Source organism: Globicephala melas, chromosome 2 (genome assembly GCF_963455315.2).
Source record: "Globicephala melas chromosome 2, mGloMel1.2, whole genome shotgun sequence".
Lineage (NCBI taxonomy): Eukaryota > Metazoa > Chordata > Mammalia > Artiodactyla > Delphinidae > Globicephala > Globicephala melas.
The window spans coordinates 37,907,812-37,927,850 of record NC_083315.2 but is presented as its reverse complement, the minus strand read 5'-3'; the positions used below and the strand labels follow the sequence as shown (position 1 = coordinate 37,927,850).

General features: G+C 40.5%; 1 protein-coding gene across 10 annotated transcripts in view; it reads left to right on the top strand.

Moving 5' to 3' along the window:
* The first annotated feature begins 11,207 nt into the window (after positions 1-11,207).
* FANCI (FA complementation group I) overlaps positions 11,208-20,039 on the top strand; it is a 76,740-nt gene continuing 67,908 nt past the window's right edge. For 2 of the 10 annotated variants that reach the window (XM_070044852.1, XM_030878647.2), the window contains exons 1-3: positions 11,208-11,304; positions 11,599-11,710; positions 14,105-14,207. Coding sequence is in view for 7 of the 10 variants with exons in the window: in XM_030878647.2 (XP_030734507.1) it covers positions 14,124-14,207 (84 nt within the window). In the remaining 3 variants the exon portion in view is untranslated. Of the gene's footprint in view, positions 11,305-11,357; positions 11,711-14,104; positions 14,208-20,039 lie in introns of those variants that run through there. The other 8 variants (XM_030878652.3, XM_060293862.2, XM_060293858.1 and 5 more) reach the window with 7 other exon arrangements.

Sequence of the window (20,039 nt, the reverse complement as noted above, 5' to 3'; positions counted from 1 at the left end):
GTTGCCTTTTTGTCTTGTTTATGGTTTCCTGTGCTGTGCAGAAGCTTTTAAATTTCATTAGGTCCCATTTGTTTATTTTTGTTTTTATTTCCATTTCTCTAGGAGGTGGCTCAAAAAGGATCTTGCTGTGATTTATGTCATGGAGTGTTCTGCCTATATTTTCCTCTAAGAGTTTTATAGTGTATGGCCTTACATTTAGGTCTTTAATCCATTTTGAGTTTATTTTTGTGTATGGTGTTAGGAAGTGTTCTAATTTCATTCTTATACATGTAGCTGTCCAGTTTTCCCAGCACCACTTATTGAAGAGGCTGTCTTTTCTCCATTGTATATTCTTGCCTCCTTTATCAAAGATAAGGTGACCATATATGTGTGAGTTTATCTCTGGGCTTTCTATCCTGTTTCATTGATCTATATTTCTGTTTTTGTGCTAGTACCATACTGTCTTGATTACTGTAGCTTTGTAGTATAGTCTGAGGTCAGGGAGCCTGATTCCTCCAGCTCTGTTTTTCTTTCTCAAGATTGCTTTGGCTTTTCAGGGTCTTTTGTGTTTCCATACAAATTGTGAAATTTTTTGTTCTACTTCTGTGAAAAAATGCCATTGGTAGTTTGATAGGGATTGCATTGAATCTGTAGATTACTTTGGGTAGTATAGTCATTTTCATATGTTGATTTTTCCAATCCAAGAACATGGTATATCTCTCCATCTATTTGTATCATCTTTAATTTCTTTCATCAGTGTCTTATAGTTTTCTGCATACAGGTCTTTTGTCTCCTTAGGTAGGTTTATTCCTAGATATTTTATTCTTTTTGTTGCAATGGTAAATGGGATTGTTTCCTTAATTTCTCTTTCAGATTTTTCATCATTAGTCTATAGGAATGCAAGAGATTTCTGTGCATTATTTTGTATCCTGCTACTTTACCAAATTCATTGATTAGCTCTAGTAGTTTTCTGGTAGCATCTTTAGGATTCTCTGTGTATAGTATCATGTCATCTGCAAACAGTGACAGTTTTACCTCTTATTTTCCAATTTGGATTCCTTTTATTTCTTTTTCTTCTCTGATTGCTGTGGCTAAAACTTCCAAAACTATGTTGAATAATAGTGGTGAGAGTGAGCAACCTTGTATTGTTCCTGACCTTAGTGGAAATGGTTTCAGTTTTTCACCATTGAGAATGATGTTAGCTGTGGGTTTGTCATATATGGCCTTTATTATGTTGAGGTAAATTCCCTCTGTGCCTACTTTCTAGAGAGTTTTTGTCATAAACAGGTGTTGAATTTTGTCAAAAGCTTTTCTGCATCTATTGAGATGATCATATGGTTTTTCTCCTTCAATTTGTTAATATGGTGTATCACATTGATTGATTTGTGTATATTGAAGAATCCTTGCATTCCTAGGATAAACCTCATTTGATCATGTTGTATGATCCTTTTAGTGTGCTGTTGGATTCGGTTTGCTAGTATTTTGTTGAGGATTTTTGCATCTATGTTCATCAGTGACATTGGCCTGTAGTTTTCTTTTTTTGTGGCATCTTTGTCTGGTTTTGGTATCAGGGTGATGGTAGCCTCGTAGAATGAGTTTGGGAGTGTTCCTCTCTCTGCTATGTTTTGGAAGAGTTTGAGAAGGATAGGTGTTAGGTCTTCTCTAAATGTTTGATAGAATTTGCCTGTGAAACCATCTCATCCTGGGCTTTTGTTTGTTGGAAGATTTTAAACCACAGTTTCAATTTCAGTGCTTGTGATTGGTCTGTTTATATTTTCTATTTCTTCCTGGTTCAGTCTCAGAAGGTTGTGCTTTTTTAAGAATTTGTCCATTTCTTCCAAGCTGTCCATTTTATTGGCATATAGTTGCTTGTAGTAATCTCTCATGATCCTTTATATTTCTGCAGTGCCATTTGTTACTTCTCCCTTTTCATTTCTAATGCTCTTGATTTGAGTCTTCTCCCTTTTTTTCTTGATGAGTCTGGCTAACGGTTTATCAATTTTGTTTATCTTTTCAAAGAACCAGCTTTTAGTTTTATTGATTTTTGCTATCATTTCCTTCATTTATTTCTGATCTGATCTTTATGATTTCTTTCCTTCTGCTAACTTTGGGGTTTTTTTGTTCTTCTTTCTCTAATTGCTTTTGGTGTAAGGTTAGGTTTTTTATTTGAGATGTTTCTTGTTTCCTGAGGCAGGATTGTATTGCTGTAAACTTCCCTCTTAGAACTGCTTTTGCTGCGTCCCATAGGTTTTGGGTCGTCATGTTTTTGTTGTCATTTGTTTCCAGGTATTTTTTGATTTCCTCTTTGATTTCTTCATTGATCTCTTGGTTATTTAGTAGTGTATTGTTTAGCCTCCATGTGTTTCTATTTTTTACAGATTTTTTCCTGTAATTGATATTATTCTCATAGTGTTGTGGTCGGAAAAGACACTTGATACAATTTCATACTTCTTAAATTTACCAAGGCTTGATTTGTGACCCAAGATATGATCTATCCTGGAGAATGGTCCATGAGCATTTGAGAAGTGTAATCTGCTGTTTTTGGATGGAATGTCCCATAAATATCAATTAAGTCCATCTTGTTTAATGTATCATTTAAAGCTTGTGTTTCCTTATTTATTTTCATTTTGGATGATCTGTCCATTGGTGAAAATGGGGTATTAAAGTCCCCTACTATTATTGTGTTACTGTCAATTTCCCCTTTTATGGCTGTTAGCCATTTGCCTTATGTATTGAGGTGCTCCTATGTTGGGTGCATATATATTTACAATTATTATATCTTCTTCTTGGATTGATCCCTTGATCATTATGTAGTGTCCTTCTTTGTCTCTTGTAATAGTCTTTTTTTTTTTAAGTCTATTTTGTCTGATATGAGAATTGCTACTCCAGCTATTTCTATTTGCATGGAATATCTTTTTCCATCCCCTCATTTTCAGTCTGTATGTCTCGCTAGGTCTGAAGTGGGTCTCTTGTAGACAGTATATGTATGGGTCTTGTTTTTGTATCCATTCAGCCAGTCTATGTCTTTTGGTTGGAGCATTTAATCCATTTACATTTAAGGTAGTTATCAATATGTATGTTCCTATGACCATTTTCTTAATTGTTTTGGGTTTGTTATTGTAAGCCTTTTCCTTCTCTTGTGTTTCCTGCCTAGCATTTATTATTATTTATTTATTATTATTATTCCTTTAGCATTTGTTGTAGAGCTGGGTTTGGTGGTGCTGAATTCTCTTAGCTTTTGCTTCTCTGTAAAGGTTTTAATTTCTCTGTCGAATCTGAATGAGATCCTCGCTGGGTAGAGTAATCTTGGTTGTAGGTTTTTCCCTTTCATCACTTTAAATATGCCCTCCACTCCCTTCTGGCTTGCAGAGTTTCTGCTGAAAGATCAGCTGTTAACCTTGTGGGGATTCCCTTGTATGCTATTTGTTGCTTTTCTCTTGCTGCTTTTAATATTTTTTCTTTGTATTTAATTTTTGATAGTTTGATTAATATGTGTCTTGGTGTGTTTCTCCTTGGATTTATCCTGTATGGGACTCTCTGCACTTCCTGGACTTGATTGACTATTTCCTTACCCATATTAGGGAAGTTTTCAACTATAGTCTCTTCAAATATTTTCTCAGCCCCCCTTTTTTTTTTCTCTTCTTCTTCTGGGACCCCTATAATTCGAATGTTGGTGCGTTTAATGTTGTCCCAGAGGTCTCTGAGACTGTCCTCAATTCTTTTCATTCTTTTTTCTTTTTCTGCTCTGTGGTAGTTATTTCCACTATTTTATCTTCCAAGTCACTTATCTATTCTTCTGCCTCAGTCATTCTGCTATTGATTCCTTCTAGAGAATTTTTAACTTCATTTATTGTGTTGTTCATCATTGTTTGTTTGCTCTTTAGTTTTTCTAGGTCCTTGTTAAACGTTTCTTGTATTTTCTCCATTCTATTTCCAAGATTTTGGGTCATCTTTACTATCATTACTCTGAATTCTTTCTCAGGTAGACTGCCTATTTCCTCTTCATTTGTTTGGTCTGGTGGGTTTTTACCTTGCTCCTTCATCTGCTGTGTATTTGTCTTCTCATTTTGCTTAACTTATTGTGTTTGGGGTCTCCATTTCGCAGGCTGCATGTTCGTAGGTCTTGTTGCTTTTGGTGTCTGTCCCCAGTGAGTAAGGTTGGTTCAGTGGGTTTTGTAAGCTTCCTGGTGGAGGGACCTGGTGCCTGTGTTCTGGTGCATGAGGCTTGATCTTGTCTTTCTGTTGGGCAGGACCATGGCCAGTGGTGTGTTTTGGCGTGTCTGTGAACTTATTATGATTTTAAGCAGCCTCTCTGCTAATGGGTGGGTTTGTGTTCCTGTCTTGCTAGTTGTTTGGCATAGGGTGTCCAGCACTGTAGCTTGCTGGTCGTTGAGTGGAGCTGGATCTTAGCATTGAGATGGAGATCCCTGAAAGAGCTTTCGCCATTTGATATTATGTGGGGCTGGGAGGTCTCTGGTGGACCAATGTCCTGAACATTGGTTCTCCCATCTCAGAGGCTCAGGCCTGACACCCAGCCAGAGCACCAAGACCCTGTCAGCCACATGGCTCAGACGAAAAGGGAGAAAAAGAAAGAAAGAAAGAAAGAAAGAAAGAAAAATAAATAAATAAAATAAAGTTATTAAAATAGAAAAAAATTATTAAAAATAAAAAGTAATAAAAAAAGAGAGAAAGAAAGAAGAGACCAACCAAACCAAAAACAAATCCACCAGTGATAACAAGCGCTAAAAACTATACAAAAAACAAACAAACAAAAATGGACAGTCAGAACCTTAGGACAAATGGCAAAAGCAAAGCTATACAGACAAAATCACACAAAGAAGTATACACATACACACTCACAAAAAGAGAAAAAGGAAATATATATGTATATAAAATTTAAAAAGAGAGTAACCAAATCAATAAACAAATCTACCAATGATAATAACTCTAAATATTAAACTAAGATAAATATAAAACCAGAAATAAATTAAATGCAGAAAGAAAACCCCAAGTCTACAGTTGCTCCCAAAGTCCACCACCTCAATTTTGGGATGATTGGTCTATTCAGGTATTCTACAGATGCAGGTACATCAAGTTGATTGTAGAGATTTAATCTGCTGCTCCTGAGGCTCCATGGAGAAATTTCCCTTCCTCTTCTTTGTTCGCACAGCTCCTGGGGTTCAGCTTTGGATTTGGCCCCGCCTCTGCGTGTAGGTCGCCTGAGGGCGTCTTTTAGGAAGTCTGAGGTCTTTTGCCAGCGTTCAGTAGGTATTCTGTGGGAGTTGTTCCACATGTTGATGTAGTTTTGATATATTTGTAGGGAGGAAGGTGATCTCCACATCTTACTCCTCCACCATCTTGAAGGCACCCCCCATGTACCTTTTTGAAGTATAGTTTTGTTCAGATGTATGCCCAGGAATGGGATTGCTGGATAATATGGTAACTCTATCTTTAGAGTTTTCTACAATGACTTTTAGGGTCCCCATGAACACAGTCACGTGAAGCCTCCAGCACAACCCAAGCAATCCAGATATAGCCACAACAAAGAATATGGCTGGCCTCATACAGGGTTAGGATTTGCCAGATGGGTGGGATGGAAGGACAGACAAGGGGGCAAGTTGAATTCAAGATGAAGGAGGAGTGAGGGACAGCAAAAATTAGAGAATAGTTAAGTGGGAATAATTGAGCATTGAAACTGGACTAAGAGGAAGCTGCTGTCTGAGTAGTGATTCTGCTCAGGCTGTGTCCAGGAGAGTAAGTGGCTGAGGTGACATAGATGAGGAAGTCAGGGAGATGGGAAGAGAAGCACCAAGAGGCCTCATGTAGGATGGAGGATCCACCTCAGTTTTGCAGCCATCTAGGGTGACAGCAGAAGAGGGTCACGTGAAGTGGAAGATGAAGAAGAGGCATCTACCTGTCGTCATCAAAGGGGCAGAGATGGCTGCTCAAAGTTTGCTGATTATTTACAAGCCAGAGCAGATCACTAGGTTCACAACTGGCCTGATTTTTTCAAAAAACTTTTTTATTTTGTCATAATTTCAGAATTACAGGTCACAAAAATAGTACAAAAACTTCCCATATGCCCTTCACCTAGAAGTTAACATTTTATCACATTTGCTTTACAATTCTCTGTCAATATATACATACCATATTTTTTTTCTAAACCATTTTAGTGTAAGTTGCAGACATGATGCCCCTCTTCTCCTAAATACTTCAGGATGTATTTCCTAAAAACAAAACATTCTCTTAATTAACCACAGTATGAATATCCAAATGAGGAAATGAACATTGTTATAATACAATTGAATAGTCCATAAACCTGAATCAAATATCACCAGTTTTAAGGGACCAGTTTTTTGGGGGTTTTTTTGGCTGCTTTGGGTCTTCATTGCTGCGCATGGGCTTTCTCTAGTTGTGGTGAGCGGGAACTACTCTTCATTGCAGAGCGTGTGCTTCACATTGAGGTGGCTTCTCATTGCAGAGCATGGGCTCTAGGTGCACAGGCTTCAGTAGTTGTGGTGCATGGGCTCAGTAGTTGTGGCATACGGGCTCAGTAGTTGTGGTCTGCAGGCTCAGTAGTTGTGGCACAAGGGCTTAGTTGCTCTGCGGCATGTGGGATCTTTGCTGACAAGGGATCGAACCCATGTCCCCTGCATTGGCAGGTGGATTCTTAACCACAGCGCCACCAGTGAAGTCCCCAAGGGGCCAGTTTTTAAGGATTACTTTCCACCCTGCTTCTCCTTTCCCAAGTCCTCTTTCTGTCTTCCAGGCAGGCCTCTGAGAAACAAGAGACGGAGCAGGGTAATGGAACTAAACTTTTTGTTTGTTTGTTGTTGTTGTTTTTGTTGTTTTGAACTTTTAATCTTCAAATGACTGCCGATTCACAGGAAGTTTCAAAAGCAGTAATGTAGTTTTAAGTCAAAATTTTCATTTTGAAATTTAACATTTCATTGAAATAATTTAAAAATCTATTTTTCTAAGGATGTGTTCATAATTTTGCACCCATTTAACAAATATCTGAAGCACCCACTGTGTGCCACTTTTCCAGACCCTGGGATTACAAATGGTGAGCTGTTAAACCTCTACCTTAAACCCTACTAAGTCGGAATTTCTTCAGGATGGAGTCAGATGGTTCTTCTTAACAATCCTGTGACCTGCCCACGTAGTAGGATCTTTTTTTTAATCTTAATCATTTCTAAGTATACACTTCAGTAGCGTTAAGTACATTCACATCGTTGAGAAACAGATATCCAGAACTTTTTCATCTTACAAAACTGAAACTCTATACCTGTTAAACAAGAGCTCCCCAATTCACCTTCTCCTCAGCCCCTGGCAACCACCATTCTACTTTTTGTTTCTTGGAGTTTGAATCCTTTAGATACCTCATGTGAGTGGAATCATACAGTATTTGTCTTTTTGTGACTGGCTTATTTCACTTAACATAATGTCCTTCGGTATCATCTATGTTGTAGCACGTGAAGGGATTTCATTCCTTTTTAAGGCTGAATAGTATTCCACTGTATGGATACACCACATTCTGTTTATCCGTTCGTCTGCCCATGGATGTTTGGGTTGTCTCCACCTTTTCACTATTATGAATAATGCTTCCCTGAATATGGGTGTACAGATATCTGATTAAGATCCTGATTTCAATTCTTTTGTATACACACTCTGAAGTGGGATTGCCGGAGGGAGCTGAAACTATTTTTTTTAATTCAAAAGATACTTTATTGGTAAAAAATACTAAACATCTGAAACTTCAGTGACTTGTAATCTTTTTGCAATAGTAACATCAACACGGATCACCAGAACTACACGATTAAGTGCTCCTAAACACTAGGCTCCTTATACATGCTACCTTGATTATTCTCTCAAGCAATGCCGCCCTTAAACCCAGGCAACTGGAGTGCTTGAACTGGGTGGGTGCCTCAATAGCTCCCTTCCTAGATGATAAGGAGTCCAAGAAACTTGGAGTGTGAACGCACTGAAGCCCATGTGCCCTCCTTTAGACCATGCTTGGGGTACCTTCCCAAACATCCCCAAGCTCAGTTCCTCGGCCTATACAGGCTCCTTCCTAAGTCCACCCTCCCCAGAGTGGACCTGCTAGTGTGCACAGCATAGTCAAGGGTAGCCAAGGGCAGCTTTAGAGGAGAGACATGGTGTGGATTTTCAGGCTGGGTGTCCACATGCAGGCATATGAAGCCCCTCACACTGCAGGATGGAGTGGGGAATGATAGGGGGCCTCCATTTGTACTTTTCTCTGGACTCCTGCAAATACCAGTAGCTATAATATTATTATCCAAACATGAGCTACTGACAAGGTCTGAAGAACATTTGATTCCAGTGTCGTAAACCTGTTTTTAACTGGCTGTGTTTTCTAGAATCAGTGTATCACTAGCTGACCAGTGTATGGAGTCTAGTCAGTTGAAGCAGATTGGTAAGATTTGCTGCTTAGTAAGGAAGCTTGCACCAGTGTGAAAAACATTGTTATGAATCTAAGTCTGTTCTCTTCCTTTGCATATGTAACACCCATTAGCACTAATGGAAAATACAGATGATACATTCATGCAACAAGGGGAGGCAAGACCCCCTGCCGCAATTGTCAACGCCAGTGGGTAGATGCTCACACAGGCAATGCAATAAGTGCACCTGGGATGCAAAAATGGAAGTTCAAAAAGGCAAATGAGCCCTTTTGAGCTACACAAATTCATGGCTGCCTGGCTCAGTCCCAGAAGCAGCCTGGAAGGGTGGTTTTGTGGGGAGAAGATGAGGTAAAGTCATCTGATTCCTTGGCAAGCTAAAGGATTCCTCTCAGGAATAATCTTCCAACCCCGCTGCTGTGTTTTAGCCAAATATCACAGCTTAATATTGGGCCAGAAACGTGGTAGAAGTAAAAAGTACTTAAGTAGTGTCATAGGCTTCCCTGGTGGCACAGTGGTTGGGAGTCTGCCTGCCAGTGCAGGGAACGCGGGTTCGAGCCCTGGTCTGGGAGGATCCCTCATGCCGTGGAGCAGCTGGGCCCGTGTGCTGCAACTACTGAGACTGTGCTCTAGAGCCTGTGAGCCACAACTACTGAGCCTGCATGCCACAGCTGCTGAGGCCCGCAATCCTAGAATCTGTGCTCTGCAACGGGGTAGGCCACCGCAGTGAGAGGCCTGCACGCTGCAGCGAGGAGTGGCCTCCACTTGCTGCAGCTGGAGGGGCCTGTGTGCAGCAACGAAGACCCAGCACAACCCAAAATAAATAAATAAATAAATAAATAAATAAATTTATTTTAAAAAAAGAAGCGTCATAAACAAGTAGCAGACCTAGGCACCTGAGAGGCATCATTCTCTTCCAGCCGCTATGTTTCTTCCAGAACTGGCCAAATAGATCCATCCTACCCCTGGGAACTGGGAGACAGGCTCCAGACTGAATGCCCCCTGATCTTAGCATTCCTTCACATGCCATCCCATGGTCTCACATTTGGCAAGTCCAAATCTGAAGGCTTCATCATCAACTCAAACTTTCATCCTTCCCTGTGTGTCAGTCAACTGGCAGTATCACCAGGGTGCACCCAGTCACTCAAACCTGAATATTCCTCAAACCCCTCCCACCTCTCCCCAAGGTTGGGCCACCACCACCTATGTCCAGGACAACTTAAAGCCTCCTAAGGGGTCTTGCCTTCAACTTTCCTCACCTCCATCATCTTTTTTTTTTTTTTTTTTTTTTTTGGCTGCATTGGGTCTTCATTGCTGTGCATGGGCTTTCTCTAGTTGCAGCGAGCGGGGGCTACTTTTTGTTGTGGGGGCTTCTCTTATTGTGGAGCACAGGCTCTAGGTGCATGGGCTTCAGTAGTTGCAGCACACGGGCTCAATAGTTGTGGCACGGGGCTCTAGGGCACACGGGCTTCAGTAGTTGTGGATTGCAGGCTCTAGAGTGCAGGCTCAGTAGCTGTGGTGCATGAGTTGAGTTGCCCCGCAGCATGTGGGATCTTCCTGCACCAGGGATCGAACCCGTGTCCCCTGCATTGTCAGGCGGATTCTTAACCATTGCACCACCAGGGAAATCCCCACCATCTCTTTTAAATAACCTCTGCAGCACTCACCTGTCAGAAATATTGTTCTACAAAGTGAATACAATCACGCCCTTCCACTTCAGCTGTTCCCCACTTGCTCCTGATGTGAAAAAGATTAACAAGCCCCTGCTTTCCCACCCCCACCCGAAGCACCTGCACCTCCCGAACCAGCCAGACGCTGGATTGCTTGTTGCTCTCAGGCCCTTTGCACAAGCTGCCCGTTCAACGTAATACAGGTTCTCGAACCTCTCCTCCATTTCTCTTTGCTCTACTATCAGTTGTTCATTTAAGAAATATTTACTGAGCATTTACTGCTTTGCCAGGCTTTGTGCTAAATGCTGAGATTTTGTATGCAATAAGCCCCCTGGCCACATGAGGCTTACATTTTAGGGCTGTCGACTGAAAGAAAAGTGCATAACCTAAAAGTTGTGAGTTAAGTTTTATCCAGGTACCTTACTGAGGACTATAGCCCAGGAGACAGCCTCTGAGATAGCTTTGAGGACCTGCTCTGAAGAGTTAAGGGAGGAGCCAGGATATATATGAGTTTTCGGGGTTTTTTTTGTGGGGGGGAGATCCATGTAATCAAAGATCAAGATTACTGATCACAAAAAACAGATATTTCAAGTTAATGACTTAAGTGCTTTCCTATGTATGGGAAGATGCAAGAATCTGGGTTCATTGAAACTTTTCCTTAGATATGCATCTTAACTATCCAAGGATCCTTACATCCAAAGCACAAAATGTTTCCTGTTTTTCTCCACCCTGAGCTCCCCTCAGGCACACTGAGGCCAACGACTGCAGTTGCTACAGCCTTGATCCCTATAGAAATGGAATGGCAGGCAACCCTTTTTTCCTTTACAGGAGTTACACCTCCACTGGCACAAGGAGTAGAACACCTTCCTGAGCCTTCCAGGCACTTCCAATGCAAAGACCTCTACAGCTATCACTAGATTCATCCCCTTTCTCACTGACCCTTTCCCCAAGAGTACACAAGAAGGCCTTAACTGGTCAAGGCACCGTGGTGGCCACACCCAGGCCACACTGCCCTGGCTCACTCTGCGGTCCCGAATTGGAGTTCTAAGGCTGCCCCCCCCACAGTGAGTGGGATCGTCCCAGGAGTTTCCCCCTCCCTTCTGCCTTAATGGTACGCCCCATGCGCGTGCTCCCGGGCGGCGGAAGTGAGCCGCGGGAGGCGGGAGCCGCTGCGCCTGGTAACGGAAGTTTGGCGGCGTTGGGTTGAGCGGACTTTTTGGAAGCTTTTGGAGGAGGTGAGGCTGAGGTGACCGTCTGGAGGGGCTTCGCGCGTTGCAGGGGCGGTGGGACTCAGCCCCGGGGAGGTAGCGGGTCTGGGAGGACAGGAGGACCCCACTTCCATTGTGACGTTCTGGCGTTTTCCTTGGCTTGGAAGGGGCGATGTGCCCTGCCGTCTCCCTCCGCGTTGGTGGGCCGTCCCTGCTCCCCGGACGTGCTACACTCTCGGCCCTCCTGTTAAATTCTTCCTCTCCATCAGCGCTTAGCTCCTACGTCTGAGAAATTTCTCTAAACCTGTTTCGCCTTTTTAGCTCGGTCACAGCGCACATCACCAGCTGTCTCATTTTATAGTTTCCCTATTTGTGTTTACATCTTGCTCTCTGAGGAGTCCCGGCGCAAGACCCGCGGCGTTTCACTTCTGTGGTGAGTCACTAACCTCAGGGCCTCTTGACAAAGAATCTGCAGCCACCTATCTGTTACTCATCTCTGGTTTTAGGAAGAATTTAGCAAATGTACCTGCTGAAACAGAAAGAGAGTTCAGCATCTTCCCCTTAGGGCTGGACGTCTCTTTTAGTCGGTATACCTTGTTTGCATCCTCTACTGCCACCCAGCCCCTAACAGAGGGTAGCAGGTAAAAGCATGGGATTTGGGGTCCGGAGCTGGACAGACTCGGATTTCAGTTCTGCTTCTACCCTTACTAGCCTTCTAACTTTGGGGATTTGGGGAAATTCCTTAATCTCTCTGAATCCCAAAAGATCTTTATCTAAATTGGGAGTAATAACACAGACCTCATAAGGTTGGTGTGAGGATCAAATTAATGAGTGTAAAGTGCTGGGCCCAGGGTCTTGCCCATTGTAGGGATTCAGTCATTCATTTGTTCAGCAGATATTTATTGGGCACCTTTTATGAGCTAGATACTGTGCTAAGTACTGGAGGTTCAGTGTTAAACAAAACCAGACAGGTTCCCCTGCACTCCTGGAGTTTGAAGTGGAGTGGGAGGTGTAGTTCTTAAGCTAATAATTACAAATGTAATGTTAAAAGTGTGGTGATGGTGAGAGAGATTACAGTTGCCTTGAAAGAATGTAATAGGGGAGTGTTTAATCTAGACTGAGCTTCTAAGGAAGTGTGGATTGAGCTGAGATCTGAAGAATTTGTAGGAATTAACAATAAAAGATTGGCAAGCAGCAGATGAAAGGAGGGGTATTTGTGTAAGTTCCAGACAGAAAATCATGTGTAAGGGTCTGTGGCGAGAGGAACTTGGGGGTTTGAAGGACTGAAAACAATTCAGTGTGCCTGGAGAATAGAGTGAGGAAGGGGAGTTAGCATGGACCAGACCTTTTTATCCTGAATTCAGGATTTTGGACTGATATGAGAGTAATGGAAAGCCACTGACGAGTTTTAAGTTAAGGATGGAGATTGAGGGAGGATAAGTCACATAATCTGGTTTGTGTTTCAAAAACATTATTTCAGCTGCTGTGTGGGGGACAAGTTAGGAAACTATGCAGTAGTTCAGGTGAGAGATGATGGTGGCTTTGGAGTAATGTGGAGGTAGTGGATCTCAGAGAGAAGTAGACTTGAGAGATGTTTTAGGGGGGTAACATCATCAGGACTTGGTAGTGGATGTGGAGGATGAAGGTGAAGTGGTTAAGAATGTTGTCCAGATTTTTGGTTTCAGCAGCTGAGTGGATGATGGTACAATTTATGGAGATTGGAAACGAAGAAATGCAGGAGGAGGGGCAGGTCTTCTTTCCATCAGTGTGCATTTCCCCCTTCCCATAATACTCCCATAGCTACACACTAACTCCTGTCTGTCTAATGTGCTTCCATTTCACCCTTTCCTTTCTACTCCCCAGAGTCACCACCCTAAGACAGGCCTTTGTCACTACCACTAAAATAGCCCCCAGTAGCCTCTTAGCCTCTGTTCTTCCTCCTTAGTCCCTCCCTGCTTTAATCTGCACATTGATGCCAGATTCAGTTTCTTCAAACACTGTTTCAATCTTGTCAGATTATCTTTTACTACAGAAATTTTTGTTGCCATCTATTATTTACAGAATAAAATCTGAATTCTTTAACCTGGCTTTTAAGAGCTTGTGCAGTTTAGTCCCACCCTTTCTTTGTAGCTTTCCTACTCAGTACTCCCCTTCTTGAACCCTCTACTACTCATTTTCCCCAAATAAATTTTTCAGATTCTCTTATGAATGCCTTTGTTCATGATACTCTCCTTCCCAATAATGTATACCATGTGGTTATCTTGACTGTCTAAATTTAATCTTTAAGTTCCAGTTTAAGCTTTCCTCTGCTGGGAAGGCTTCTTGATGTTTGAGCACACATTTATTTCTTAGCCTTGTTAACGTCTCATTTGTTTTTACACCATTTAATTGGTATAAATGTATTTACAGTGCTGTTGATTTATTCATTTATCAAGTGTTACTTTATTATATGTTATAATATTCTTGTGTATGTGTCAATAATAATTTATTATATATTTGCTATACTGTTAAATGATAGCTTTGTTCTGGGCAGCATACTGGGTAGATGCTTAAAAAAAATAATAAAAATGTGGCTTGGAATTAGGAAACCACTTGATTAGACTACAACTTTCTAATAAGGAAATTCCAGGGAATTCTCAAGATTATTTTGGTTTGGATAAGAATCACCTACTCATACTAGTTGGTAATCCTTAGCCTGTTGAGTACCCACTGTGTACGTAGTCTATAATATGTATGAAATACTCAGTTAACAGGTAGAGAAGGGGAAAAAAATCAAACTTGTTTCCTTCTGGAAGTTTGATCCAGCTCTGACATTTTCCCTTTCCAGTTTCTTGATATGTGCAACAATGGACCAGAAAATTTTATCTCTAGCAGCAGAAAAAACAGCAGACAGACTGCAAAAATTTCTTCAAACCCTGAAAGAAGATGATGTGAGTATTAGGAAGGATGTTCTGCCAAAAGCAAATGTCAAGCATGATAACAAATTCAAGGGACATGTTAGAAAAATTAATTCTGCCACTTCATCTATCCCCCACTCTCCTTAGGATCAAGGATTTATTTGGTAACAACTCATAGATACAAAGAAATGGGAGAGAGGAAGAGATATGCACAATTTAAGGGCATTTGTGTACATTTATACAACTGTATTTGTTTGTTTGTTTATTGATTGATTGCTGCAACGTGCAGCATGCGGGATCTTAGTTCCCTGACCAGGAATCAAACCGATGTCCCCTGAAATGGAAGCGTGAAGTCTTAACTGCTGGACCACCAGGGAAATCCCTACAACTGTATAATATTTAAATGACATTTATGCAACCGTATAAGCAAATTAGTACACTTTTTAGTTCTTAGAACAATCCTATTTGAAAGCAATATCCAGACTGTAGTTATTGATGTGAGACATTAGATTTGCCTGTTGATGCTTCATTTATATTTTTCCCTAAAGAAGTTCATAAGTAGTAAGATATTTTGAAATTATTAGGAAAAGTGAAAAACAACCAATTTACATTGGGTCTTCACTATAAGTATATGATTATAAAATGGGACAATAATTACCTTCTATGTTAGGCTTTCTAATCTTTCTCTCCTGATATACTTCTCCTTATTCCATTATAAATGATCTCAGCTTATTCAGATCCCTACATGGAAAATAATCCCTCCTTAAAATTAACCTTAAACATTAGTATATATGTATAGACAAATTAAGACTTTGAGTATTATTATTGTTTTTTAAATTTCTTTAATGTTATATCTATTTATTTTTGGCTGCATTGGGTCTTCATTGCTGCGTGTGGGCTTTCTCTAGCTGCGGTGAGCAGGGGCTATTCTTTTTTGTTTTGTTTTGTTTTGTTTTGCGGTACGCGGGCCTCTCACTGTTGTGGCCTCTCCCGTTGCGGAGCACAGGCTCCGGACGCACAGGCCCAGCGGCCATGGCTCACGGGCCTAGCTGCTCTGTGGCACGTGGGATCTTCCCGGACCGGGGCACGAACCTGTGTCCCCCGCGTCGGCAGGCGGACTCTCAACCACTGCGCCACCAGGGAAGCCCTGGGGGGCTACTCTTTGTTGCGGTGCACGGGCTTCTCGTTGCAGTGGCTTCTCTTGTTGCGGAGCACGGGCTTTAGGCGCGCGGGCTCGGTAGCTGTGGCTCACAGGCTCTAGAGCACAGGCTCAGTAGTTGTGGCGCATGGACTTAGTTGCTCCACAGCATGTGGGATCTTCCTGGACCAGGGATCAAACCCATGTCCCCTGCATTGGCAGGCAGATTCTTAACCACTGCGCCACCAGGGAAGCCCCGAGTGTTATGTTTTTAAGGAACTTTTTATGTGCTAGTTTTTGTGGTCATTGAAGCTAGGTGCATCTTAATCTTTGTTACCTTATGCTAACTGGGAATTGATACAGGGATGTGCTCTGATTTTTTTTTTCTTTGAAATTATCCAGAAATTGCTTTTTGTGGCACTTTTTAAGACAGCCTTTGCATGAGTTGAGAGTTGAATCATCCTATAGACAAGTTACAATTTGGTTGAAACCTGCTTTCTATTTATTTACTTAGAATTTTTATCTTACCTGCTTCCAAAAGGAATTTGAGGAGGCTTTAACATTACACTATAAAATAAGTAAAAAATAAGAATTAGAACAAAACCCATGATAGATGCTATGAATTACTTCTCTGATTCATGCTTATCACAAAAAGAATTCCTATCTTGGTTTTTGTGAGGATGAAATGAGATACTGTATGCATCTAACATCTAATAGACCCTCGATAGGCATCCAGTAGACGCTGAATAAATATTAGAAAAGGTCCTTCAGCTCTTTCTATTTTAAGTTTCTTCGCTAACATGAACACAGTCCTCTGAATATTTCTGTTTTGTTAACATTACCTTTAAAAGTTTTGTACCTCAAATTGAACACAGGGCTCCACATGTGTTCTACCACTAGAGTAGAGGGGCACTAATATTTCCCTAATTCTTCCATTAATGCAGAGTCAACTTTTTGGCAGCAATATTATATTATTGTCTCATTGCTCTTACAAGCAACTAAAAACCCCAAGTCATTTTTGCATATAGGCTAAATTTCCTTCATCTCCGAACTTCAATAGTTAGTTCTTAGAACCCACATTAAAATTTTTATTTTAAATCTGTTACTTATCTTTTTAGATTAATTTGATTTCACTCCATCAAGATCTTCTTCTTGTATCCTGAGTTGACCATTGTATTAATCATCATTTTATATCCTCTATAAATTTGATAAGCATTCCAGCAATATATGCATTCAGTCCATTTGATAAAAATGTCCATAGAAGATGTGCTTAAGAGTAAAAAATTATAAAACACATAAAGCAAGTCCATGACAAGGAAGACTGACATATCCAGCAGTGGGAAAATTTACATTCAAAGATTTAGAGAGAATAGAGGAATCTAAAAGGGACTGCTAGAATAAAAGTAGAAGGTAATAAAGTGGAGAACAGTAGATCAAATTAATACATAAAAATCCTGGTTCTTTGAAAAATAGACAAAACTATTAACTAATCAAGAAAACAATGGAGTAAGCACAGATATACTAAATAAGAAATGACATGGGGGAAATAACTATTCATATAGAGAAAAATCTCAAAAATTACTAAGAGACTACTCTATATATCTACTACAAATAAATTTGAAAATGTAGATGCAATGGATAATTTCTTAGGAACATACAGTTTAATTAAATTGACCCAATTTGAGATGGAAAGCTTAACCAGATCAATTTCTATAAAAGAAAAACAGAGTTATCAAGCAATTACTTGACACAAAAATACCAGGTCCAGAAGTTTCATAGGAAACGTCTACCAAATCTTTAGAGATCAGAGGTAAGAGATAGTCCCGATGCCACATAAATTGTTTTAGAGTATATATAATACATAAGGAAAAATGTGCATATATAAGGAAAACTTCCAAGTGCTTTTTATAAAGTATAACATTGATACCCCAAACCTGATAAAGACAGCTTGAAGGGGCTTCCGTTGGTCAAATTTGAACATTGAAATAGTCAAGTTCAGTTATGAATTATAAACCACTGAAAAATATAGAAATTTGTGAGTCTGTATTGATAATAAATGATGAGGGCTCTTGCTTACCACAGAGTTAGAAAATCATCATTTGGCAACCATCATGATAAAGATTGGATCAGGCAGGAAGCATCAGTGGATGCTAAATCCAGGAAGAATTTTTTAACTCTTTGTTTTGAGTTGATTTTAGACTTACAGAAAAGTTGTAAAAATAATAGAGTTTCCACCTATCCCTCTCTGTTGGTGTCTCTTTTTTCTTTACATTTTCTCCCTGGATGATCTTACATGTTCTCACTGAGCTCCGCTTTGGCATATTCAGTTATCGATTTGACATCTCCACTTGGATATCTTAAGAGTAACAGTTCTGAGCGCCACATCTGATCTGCTGAATCAAAAACTGCACGTGGAGTTCTCTGTTTTAACAAGCCCTCTGGATGATTTAGATGCTTGCTTAATCCGAAATTTTCACCATATCTGTAAATGGTGCCACCATCTACCCAGTTAGTTGCTTAAGCCAGAAATTTGAGTCCTCCTTGATTTCTTCTTTTCCTTCATCACCACACCCATTTCACGTCTAAAGCATGAGGAAGTCTGTCTTAGTCCATTCAGGCTGCTGTAACAAAATACGGTAGACTGGGTGACTTATAACAACAAACATTTATTTCTCATAGTTCTGGAGACTGGAAATCCTAGATGATGGTGCCAGTGTGGTCGAGTGAGGGCCCTCTTCTGGGTTGCAGACTTCGCATTATACCCTCATATGGTAGAAGCAGCCTGGGGGCTCTGTGGGATCTCTTACAAGAGCACTAATCCCATTCATGGGAGTTTCACCCTCATACCTAATCACCTCCCAAAGGCCCCACCTCCAAATACCATAACATTGGGTATTAGGATTCTAACGTGTGAATTTTGGGGGGACATAAACATTCAGACCATAGCGAAGTCCTACTGATTAAGCTCTCAAATATATCTTCAGTCTACGGATCTTCCCCAAATTTTGATGGGGTTACATCCCAATAAACCCATTTTAAGTTGAATATATTCTAAGTTGGAAATGCATTTAATACACCTAACCTACCAAACATCCTAGCTTAGCCTAGCCTTACCTTAAACGTGCCAAGAATGCTTACATTAGCCTACAGTTGGGCAAAATCATCTAACACAAAGCCCATTTTACAATAAAGTGTTGAATATCTCATGTAATTTATTGAATACTGTACTGAAAGTGAAAAACAGAATGGTTGCCTGGGTACAGAATAGTGTATCAGTTGTTTATCCTTGTGATCCTGCAGCTGATTGCTAGCCCAGGAAAAGATAAAAATTCGAAATACAGTATCTACTGAATGCCTACCACTTTTGCCCCATTGTAAAGTTGAAAAATTGTAAGTTGAACTGTTATAAGTTCGAGGCCATCTGTACTTTTCTTCGTCTTACAAAGTACTACAAACTGAGTACCTTAAACAATAGACAGTTATTTTTAAAGTTCTAGGAACTAGAAGTCCAGGATGACGGTGTTGGCATTGTTGGTTCCTGCTGAGGGCTGTGATCATCTGTTCCGTGCGTCTTGCCTAGCTTCTGGTGGTTTGCTGACAATCTTTAGCATTCCTTGCCTTGTGTCACCCATGGCCTCTGCCTTCACTTTTACATGGCATTCTCGCTGTGTATGTGTTTCTGTCCAAATTTCCCCTTTTTCTAAGGACATTAGTCATACTGGATTAGGGCCTACCCATATGACCTCAAGCTTAACTGTTTACACCTACAATGACCCTATTTCCAAATAAGATCACATTCTGAGATGCTGGGGGTTAGAGCTTAAACATGAATTTTGGAGGGGGACACAGTTCAACTCAGGACATCTCCCCTGCCATTACCTTGCTGTAGGCCACTATCATCTCTCATTTGATCACTGATAACAATCTCCTAACAGATGTCCCTATTTCACTCTTAAACCCTCCCACAACCTATTTTCTACAAAAGGAATAAGACTGATTTTTTTTAAAAAAAAACATCTATATATCACTCTCCTCTTTTCTCGTTAGTTACTTCTGTTGCACTTAGAGAAAATCTAAGCTTCCTATCATGGCCTACAAGGTTCTTATTATCTGGTTCTTGCCCATCTCTCCAAATTCATCTTGTGCCACTCTTTTCTTACTACTCTTCAGTCAAATTGGTCTTTTTTTTTTTTTCAGGCCATCCAATATGCCAAACTCTTTGCTCCCTCAGGGCCTTTGCACATAACAATACCTTTATCTGAAGTGTTCTTCTTTCCTCCCTTTGCATAACTAGCTCTTTCTCATCCTCCAAGTCTCTATAGAAATGTCACCTACCTCAGAGAAGCTTTCTCCCTGACTACCCTAGCTGAAGTTGCTTCCCTTTCCTCAATTATTGTCTCAGTCTTTTGTTTCTGTTACAGATTTTTTTTCTGATTTTTTTTCTTGTCGTCCTTTTCCCTCCTGCTCTACTGTAAACTGAGTCAGATTATCATGTTCATCCTTGTATCCCTAATGCCTAGGAAGAAGAACATGTTCAAAGAGTATTTGCTGAATGAATGTATATTCCCAAGAACATAGCTTGATACCTAGTGCTGATTAAATACTTAATAAACGTTTGTAGAATGAATGTATGAATAAATTTCAGTCTTGACAGCCCAGCATCATGTTAAGATCTACCCTGCTATATGTAAATAAATACGTTATTTGTGATACCTGGAGTCTCTGAA